The following is a 9678-nucleotide window of genomic DNA, read 5'->3' on the forward strand; positions in this document are numbered from 1 at the left end:
TTTGTGTGAATTTGGGTCCATTGTGTTGATACAGTATGTCAGAATGAAAGAAAAACTGTACAGTCAAATAGACGAGGTTGTGCTGGAAAAAATGACATCTAACAAGGCAAAGTACACACACACTCACTCATCTTCAACAAGACAATTTAAAGTTTCCAGTCCATGTCTTTGGATGTGGGAGGAAGCCGGAGCACACGGAGGGAACCCACACAAACATGAGGTGAACACGCAAACTCCACACAGAAAGACCACAGGCAGGAATCGGTACCGGATAACCGTAATCGGTTTTAAAAGTAAGTTATAAAGGTAAAACCAAAAGTAGCCCAAAACGGCCAATTATACTCTGGACCCAAGGAGGATTAAATAAAAACATAAAAAACATAAATATTAGACACTGAGCGACAATTTACTTTATTTACTGCACAACTTTTGTAAGCCAAAAAAACTTTAGGAACTATTTCTATGACAAAAACAGTTCATGCACATGAGTGGCATCACCTGAGCTTTGGTACCTGTTTGACCAGCAGATCGCCGATAGTGCGGATGACGAAGTTGGTAGCGCTGCCTTCCACCAGGCCCTGCTTCCTCCGCTCCAAAAGTTGTGACAAAAACCTGGAGTGGAGCTCCAGCAGCTGGTCCAGGCAGGGGAAAATGGCGTGGACCACGCCCGCCTCCAGCATCACATCCTCCAGCATCCCCCGCCTGTACACTCCCTCCATAATACGCAAAGTCCGCAGATGATGGAATTCTGTCTGGATCAGCTCTGTGGGGGGGTTAAAACCAGATGAACACAACAGACATCTGACATAAGAGAATAAAACCTCAAATCCTTTCTTATTCATATCATAACTGCAGATACAAGTGAGAATGAACTTGTGATTTCTCAACACTTTCTATTCTTATCATCTTGATTTAATTCATGAAATTCAGTCACTGCAGTTTTAAACAATGAAACACAGTTTTATGTTTGATTCATCTGATTTTTAATCACATTTAACACACCAACAAGTATATTAAATGGTTTTAAACAATTCTAAACCATGTTACTTGAGGTTTGAAGACCAGCAAAGTTACAGGTCAGCCAACACCAACTTGAGAAGGAGAATCTCCCAGATCAAAGACAAAGACCAGATTAAAGAGCTCTTCAAATCATCCAACCTCAACCCTGAGCCAAGATCTACAGTCACCGACCTCAAGCTCATAAGGTGAGTCTCAATAACAAGAGACCCACTGGTTCAGTATGTCAGGTGGCATTCAAGGATTCATTCTCATGTTCATAAGGAACTGAGATCAAAGACATATTTTTAATGTTTATGTCCACAATTAGTTTTAGTTCGGTCATGTATTCATTCGTGATTTCCCAAATCCATAAAGAAGCACGATGCACTAGTCACAATAACCATTTTTGCTAGACAATGTTTTGCTTCAGAGAATATCACGATGAATGATGATAACATGATATTATCATCAACATTGTTTTAAGACAATTTTAAGCATTTGATATTATATCTAATACAATCTGGCCTAACACACTCCTATCAAAACTACACCATCTTGGACTGAACATTTTACAGTTGGGTTTTAGACTTTCTAACAAACCGCTCACAGCATGTTGGAGCTGGCAAGCACATTTCATCTACCCTTCTCATCAACACCGGAGCCCCCCAAGGTCGTGTGCTTAGCCCATTAATCTACACAATCTTTACACGTCTGGTGCATCACCCTCCCTACTAATCTCATCGTCATATTTGCGGACGATACCACGGTGCTTGGGCTCATCAACAACAACGACAAGTCTGCTTACAGAAGTGAGGTACAACATCTAGCATCGCGGTGTGAGAACCACAACTTGGCACTTAACATCAAAAAGACAAAGGAAATGATGGTGGATTTCCGCAAGTCAGGCTGATCCGTCCCTGCTCCACTCTCCACTGGGAGTGAGGTGGTGGAGAGAGTCACACATTCAGGTTCCTGGGTGTGACCATGTCAGAGGACCTGACCTGGAACACGAACACCACTGTCTATTTCAGGAATCTGTGCATGCACTGATCCAGGATTTGTGTCAGCTGGCTCATAGTATCTGTGACTGCTCATCGTGGCTTGGTCTCTGTGCAACCGATGGAGCCTGACTGCTCCTGTTTTGGATACGATGAACCCAGCTCAGTCATTTATCCTGGATGTCTGAATCATATGCTTCATGCAATGGGGACCAGGAATGGATGTGTAAATAAATCAACCATGAGCAACCATGGAGAAGGACTTTCAAAGGTGCTTCTGGTGGACCATGAGGCACCTCAGGAGGGGAAAATGGGGAACCATCCATGCTGTCTACAGTAGGGATGGAACTCCGTTAACCTTAACAACCTGAAACAAAGAAAACTCACTTCAAACTGAAGTAAAAACACAGTATTACTTATGGGGGGTCTGGGGATGCTCCCCCAGAAATTTTTAAAAGAGCAAGTCAAATTTAGTATATTCTGGTGAATTTTAATGAGTATGAAGCCCTCTGAAACAAAGAAAACTCACTTCAAACTGTGGGTGTCTGGGGGTTCTCCTCCAGAAATTTTTAAAAGAGCAAGTCAAATTTTGTATATTCTGGTGAATTTTAATGAGTATGAAGCCCTCTGAAACAAAGAAAACTCACTTCAAACTGAAGTAAAAACACAGTATTAATTATGGGGGTTCTGGGGGTGCTCCCCCAGAAATTTTTTAAAAGAGCAAGTCAAATTTTGTATATTCTGGTGAATTTTAATGAGTATGAAGTCCTCTGAAACAAAGAAAACTCACTTCAAACTGAAGTAAAAACACAGTATTAATTATGGGGGTTCTGGGGGATCTCCCCCAGAAATTTTTAAAAGAGCAAGTCAAATTTTGTATATTCTGGTGAATTTTAATGAGTATGAAGTCCTCTGAAACAAAGAAAACTCACTTCAAACTGAAGTAAAAACACAGTATTAATTATGGGGGTTCTGGGGGATGCTCCCCCAGAAATTTTTTAAAAGAGCAAGTCAAATTTTGTATATTCTGGTGAATTTTAATGAGTATGAAGTCCTCTGAAACAAAGAAAACTCACTTCAAACTGAAGTAAAAACACAGTATTAATTATGGGGGTTCTGGGGGATCTCCCCCAGAAATTTTTTAAAAGAGCAAGTCAAATTTTGTATATTCTGGTGAATTTTAATGAGTATGAAGTCCTCTGAAACAAAGAAAACTCACTTCAAACTGAAGTAAAAACACAGTATTAATTATGGGGGTTCTGGGGGTGCTCCCCCAGAAATTTTTTAAAAGAGCAAGTCAAATTTTGTATATTCTGGTGAATTTTAATGAGTATGAAGTCCCTCTGAAACAAAGAAAACTCACTTCAAACTGAAGTAAAAACACAGTATTAACTATGGGGGTTCTGGGGGTGCTCCCCCAGAAATTTTTTAAAAGAGCAAGTCAAATTTTGTATATTCTGGTGAATTTTAATGAGTATGAAGTCCTCTGAAACAAAGAAAACTCACTTCAAACTGAAGTAAAAACACAGTATTAATTATGGGGGTTCTGGGGGTGCTCCCCCAGAAATTTTTAAAAGAGCAAGTCAAATTTTGTGTATTCTGGTGAATTTTAATGAGTATGAAGTCCTCTGAAACAAAGAAAACTCACTTCAAACTGAAGTAAAAACACAGTATTAATTATGGGGGTTCTGGGGGTGCTCCCCCAGAAATTTTTTAAAAGAGCAAGTCAAATTTTGTATATTCTGGTGAATTTTAATGAGTATGAAGCCCTCTGAAACAAAGAAAACTCACTTCAAACTGAAGTAAAAACACAGTATTAACTATGGGGTTCTGGGGGATCTCCCCCAGAAATTTTTTAAAAGAGCAAGTCAAATTTGGTATATTCTGGTGAATTTTAATGAGTATGAAGTCCTCTGAAACAAAGAAAACTCACTTCAAACTGAAGTAAAAACAGTATTAATTATGGGGGTCTGGGGGTGCTCCCCCAGAAATTTTTTAAAAGAGCAAGTCAAATTTTGTATATTCTGGTGAATTTTAATGAGTATGAAGTCCCTCTGAAACAAAGAAAACTCACTTCAAACTGAAGTAAAAACACAGTATTAATTATGGGGGTTCTGGGGGTGCTCCCCCAGAAATTTTTAAAAGAGCAAGTCAAATTTTGTGTATTCTGGTGAATTTTAATGAGTATGAAGTCCTCTGAAACAAAGAAAACTCACTTCAAACTGAAGTAAAAACACAGTATTAACTATGGGGGTTCTGGGGGTTCTCCCCAGAAATTTTTAAAAGAGCAAGTCAAATTTGGTATATTCTGGTGAATTTTAATGAGTATGAAGCCCTCTGAAACAAAGAAAACTCACTTCAAACTATGGGGGTCTGGGGGTGCTCCCCCAGAAATTTTTAAAAGAGCAAGTCAAATTTTGTATATTCTGGTGAATTTTAATGAGTATGAAGCCCTCTGAAACAAAGAAAACTCACTTCAAACTGAAGTAAAAACACAGTATTAATTATGGGGGTTCTGGGGGTGCTCCCCCAGAAATTTTTTAAAAGAGCAAGTCAAATTTTGTGTATTCTGGTGAATTTTAATGAGTATGAAGTCCTCTGAAACAAAGAAAACTCACTTCAAACTGAAGTAAAAACACAGTATTAATTATGGGGGTTCTGGGGGATCTCCCCCAGAAATTTTTTAAAAGAGCAAGTCAAATTTTGTATATTCTGGTGAATTTTAATGAGTATGAAGCCCTCTGAAACAAAGAAAACTCACTTCAAACTGAAGTAAAAACACAGTATTAATTATGGGGGTTCTGGGGGTGCTCCCCCAGAAATTTTTTAAAAGAGCAAGTCAAATTTTGTATATTCTGGTGAATTTTAATGAGTATGAAGCCCTCTGAAACAAAGAAAACTCACTTCAAACTGAAGTAAAAACACAGTATTAATTATGGGGGTTCTGGGGGTGCTCCCCCAGAAATTTTTAAAAGAGCAAGTCAAATTTTGTGTATTCTGGTGAATTTTAATGAGTATGAAGTCCTCTGAAACAAAGAAAACTCACTTCAAACTGAAGTAAAAACACAGTATTAATTATGGGGGTTCTGGGGGATCTCCCCCAGAAATTTTTTAAAAGAGCAAGTCAAATTTGGTATATTCTGGTGAATTTTAATGAGTATGAAGCCCTCTGAAACAAAGAAAACTCACTTCAAACTGAAGTAAAAACACAGTATTAATTATGGGGGTTCTGGGGGATCTCCCCCAGAAATTTTTTAAAAGAGCAAGTCAAATTTTGTATATTCTGGTGAATTTTAATGAGTATGAAGCCCTCTGAAACAAAGAAAACTCACTTCAAACTGAAGTAAAAACACAGTATTAATTATGGGGGTTCTGGGGGTGCTCCCCCAGAAATTTTTTAAAAGAGCAAGTCAAATTTTGTGTATTCTGGTGAATTTTAATGAGTATGAAGTCCTCTGAAACAAAGAAAACTCACTTCAAACTGAAGTAAAAACACAGTATTAATTATGGGGGTTCTGGGGGATCTCCCCCAGAAATTTTTAAAAGAGCAAGTCAAATTTTGTATATTCTGGTGAATTTTAATGAGTATGAAGTCCTCTGAAACAAAGAAAACTCACTTCAAACTGAAGTAAAAACACAGTATTAATTATGGGGGTTCTGGGGGATCTCCCCCAGAAATTTTTAAAAGAGCAAGTCAAATTTTGTATATTCTGGTGAATTTTAATGAGTATGAAGTCCTCTGAAACAAAGAAAACTCACTTCAAACTGAAGTAAAAACAGTATTAATTATGGGGGTCTGGGGGTGCTCCCCCAGAAATTTTTAAAAGAGCAAGTCAAATTTTGTATATTCTGGTGAATTTTAATGAGTATGAAGCCCTCTGAAACAAAGAAAACTCACTTCAAACTGAAGTAAAAACACAGTATTAACTATGGGGGTTCTGGGGGTGCTCCCCAGAAATTTTTTAAAAGAGCAAGTCAAATTTTGTATATTCTGGTGAATTTTAATGAGTATGAAGTCCTCTGAAACAAAGAAAACTCACTTCAAACTGAAGTAAAAACACAGTATTAATTATGGGGGTTCTGGGGGTGCTCCCCCAGAAATTTTTTAAAAGAGCAAGTCAAATTTTGTATATTCTGGTGAATTTTAATGAGTATGAAGCCCTCTGAAACAAAGAAAACTCACTTCAAACTGAAGTAAAAACACAGTATTAATTATGGGGGTTCTGGGGGTGCTCCCCCAGAAATTTTTTAAAAGAGCAAGTCAAATTTTGTATATTCTGGTGAATTTTAATGAGTATGAAGTCCTCTGAAACAAAGAAAACTCACTTCAAACTGAAGTAAAAACACAGTATTAATTATGGGGGTTCTGGGGGATCTCCCCCAGAAATTTTTTAAAAGAGCAAGTCAATTTGGTATATTCTGGTGAATTTTAATGAGTATGAAGTCCTCTGAAACAAAGAAAACTCACTTCAAACTGAAGTAAAAACACAGTATTAATTATGGGGGTCTGGGGGTGCTCCCCCAGAAATTTTTAAAAGAGCAAGTCAAATTTTGTGTATTCTGGTGAATTTTAATGAGTATGAAGTCCCTCTGAAACAAAGAAAACTCACTTCAAACTGAAGTAAAAACACAGTATTAACTATGGGGGTTCTGGGGGATCTCCCCCAGAAATTTTTTAAAAGAGCAAGTCAAATTTGGTATATTCTGGTGAATTTTAATGAGTATGAAGTCCTCTGAAACAAAGAAAACTCACTTCAAACTGAAGTAAAAACACAGTATTAACTATGGGGGTTCTGGGGGTGCTCCCCCAGAAATTTTTTAAAAGAGCAAGTCAAATTTGGTATATTCTGGTGAATTTTAATGAGTATGAAGCCCTCTGAAACAAAGAAAACTCACTTCAAACTGAAGTAAAAACACAGTATTAACTATGGGGGTTCTGGGGGTGCTCCCCCAGAAATTTTTTAAAAGAGCAAGTCAAATTTTGTGTATTCTGGTGAATTTTAATGAGTATGAAGTCCTCTGAAACAAAGAAAACTCACTTCAAACTGAAGTAAAAACACAGTATTAATTATGGGGGTTCTGGGGGATCTCCCCCAGAAATTTTTTAAAAGAGCAAGTCAAATTTGTGTATTCTGGTGAATTTTAATGAGTATGAAGTCCTCTGAAACAAAGAAAACTCACTTCAAACTGAAGTAAAAACACAGTATTAACTATGGGGGTTCTGGGGGATCTCCCCCAGAAATTTTTAAAAGAGCAAGTCAAATTTTGTATATTCTGGTGAATTTTAATGAGTATGAAGTCCTCTGAAACAAAGAAAACTCACTTCAAACTGAAGTAAAAACAGTATTAATTATGGGGGGTCTGGGGGTGCTCCCCCAGAAATTTTTTAAAAGAGCAAGTCAAATTTTGTATATTCTGGTGAATTTTAATGAGTATGAAGCCCTCTGAAACAAAGAAAACTCACTTCAAACTGAAGTAAAACACAGTATTAATATGGGGGTTCTGGGGGTGCTCCCCCAGAAATTTTTAAAAGAGCAAGTCAAATTTTGTATATTCTGGTGAATTTTAATGAGTATGAAGTCCTCTGAAACAAAGAAAACTCACTTCAAACTGAAGTAAAAACACAGTATTAATTATGGGGGTTCTGGGGGTCTCCCCCAGAAATTTTTTAAAAGAGCAAGTCAAATTTTGTATATTCTGGTGAATTTTAATGAGTATGAAGTCCTCTGAAACAAAGAAAACTCACTTCAAACTGAAGTAAAAACACAGTATTAATTATGGGGGTTCTGGGGGTGCTCCCCAGAAATTTTTTAAAAGAGCAAGTCAAATTTTGTATATTCTGGTGAATTTTAATGAGTATGAAGTCCTCTGAAACAAAGAAAACTCACTTCAAACTGAAGTAAAAACACAGTATTAATTATGGGGGTTCTGGGGGATCTCCCCCAGAAATTTTTAAAAGAGCAAGTCAAATTTTGTATATTCTGGTGAATTTTAATGAGTATGAAGTCCTCTGAAACAAAGAAAACTCACTTCAAACTGAAGTAAAAACACAGTATTAATTATGGGGGTTCTGGGGGATCTCCCCCAGAAATTTTTTAAAAGAGCAAGTCAAATTTTGTGTATTCTGGTGAATTTTAATGAGTATGAAGTCCTCTGAAACAAAGAAAACTCACTTCAAACTGAAGTAAAAACACAGTATTAACTATGGGGGTTCTGGGGGATCTCCCCAGAAATTTTTAAAAGAGCAAGTCAAATTTTGTATATTCTGGTGAATTTTAATGAGTATGAAGTCCCTCTGAAACAAAGAAAACTCACTTCAAACTGAAGTAAAAACACAGTATTAACTATGGGGGTTCTGGGGGTGCTCCCCCAGAAATTTTTTAAAAGAGCAAGTCAAATTTGGTATATTCTGGTGAATTTTAATGAGTATGAAGCCCTCTGAAACAAAGAAAACTCACTTCAAACTGAAGTAAAAACACAGTATTAATTATGGGGGTTCTGGGGGTGCTCCCCCAGAAATTTTTTAAAAGAGCAAGTCAAATTTTGTGTATTCTGGTGAATTTTAATGAGTATGAAGTCCTCTGAAACAAAGAAAACTCACTTCAAACTGAAGTAAAAACACAGTATTAATTATGGGGGTTCTGGGGGATCTCCCCCAGAAATTTTTTAAAAGAGCAAGTCAAATTTTGTATATTCTGGTGAATTTTAATGAGTATGAAGTCCTCTGAAACAAAGAAAACTCACTTCAAACTGAAGTAAAAACACAGTATTAATTATGGGGGTCTGGGGGATCTCCCCCAGAAATTTTTTAAAAGAGCAAGTCAAATTTTGTGTATTCTGGTGAATTTTAATGAGTATGAAGTCCACTGAAACAAAGAAAACTCACTTCAAACTGAAGTAAAAACACAGTATTAACTATGGGGGTTCTGGGGGTTCTCTCCCAGAAATTTTTTAAAAGAGCAAGTCAAATTTGGTATATTCTGGTGAATTTTAATGAGTATGAAGTCCTCTGAAACAAAGAAAACTCACTTCAAACTATGGGGGTCTGGGGGTGCTCCCCCAGAAATTTTTAAAAGAGCAAGTCAAATTTTGTATATTCTGGTGAATTTTAATGAGTATGAAGCCCTCTGAAACAAAGAAAACTCACTTCAAACTGAAGTAAAAACACAGTATTAATTATGGGGGTTCTGGGGGTGCTCCCCCAGAAATTTTTTAAAAGAGCAAGTCAAATTTTGTGTATTCTGGTGAATTTTAATGAGTATGAAGTCCTCTGAAACAAAGAAAACTCACTTCAAACTGAAGTAAAAACACAGTATTAATTATGGGGGTTCTGGGGGTGCTCCCCCAGAAATTTTTTAAAAGAGCAAGTCAAATTTTGTGTATTCTGGTGAATTTTAATGAGTATGAAGTCCTCTGAAACAAAGAAAACTCACTTCAAACTGAAGTAAAAACACAGTATTAATTATGGGGGTTCTGGGGGATCTCCCCCAGAAATTTTTTAAAAGAGCAAGTCAAATTTTGTATATTCTGGTGAATTTTAATGAGTATGAAGTCCTCTGAAACAAAGAAAACTCACTTCAAACTGAAGTAAAAACACAGTATTAATTATGGGGGTCTGGGGGTGCTCCCCCAGAAATTTTTTAAAAGAGCAAGTCAAATTTTGTGTATTCTGGTGAATTTT

General features: G+C 36.8%; 1 protein-coding gene across 1 annotated transcript in view; it reads right to left on the reverse strand.

Moving 5' to 3' along the window:
* arhgef2 (rho/rac guanine nucleotide exchange factor (GEF) 2) overlaps positions 1-9678 on the reverse strand; it is a 194337-nt gene that overhangs the window by 124078 nt on the left and 60581 nt on the right. Inside the window, exon 7 of the mRNA XM_034173482.1 lies at positions 513-893. Coding sequence (XP_034029373.1) covers positions 513-893 — 381 coding nt within the window. The remainder of the gene's footprint in view (positions 1-512; positions 894-9678) is intronic.

This window comes from Thalassophryne amazonica, chromosome 7 (assembly GCF_902500255.1).
Source record: "Thalassophryne amazonica chromosome 7, fThaAma1.1, whole genome shotgun sequence".
In the NCBI taxonomy this organism is placed as follows: Eukaryota; Metazoa; Chordata; class Actinopteri; order Batrachoidiformes; family Batrachoididae; genus Thalassophryne; species Thalassophryne amazonica.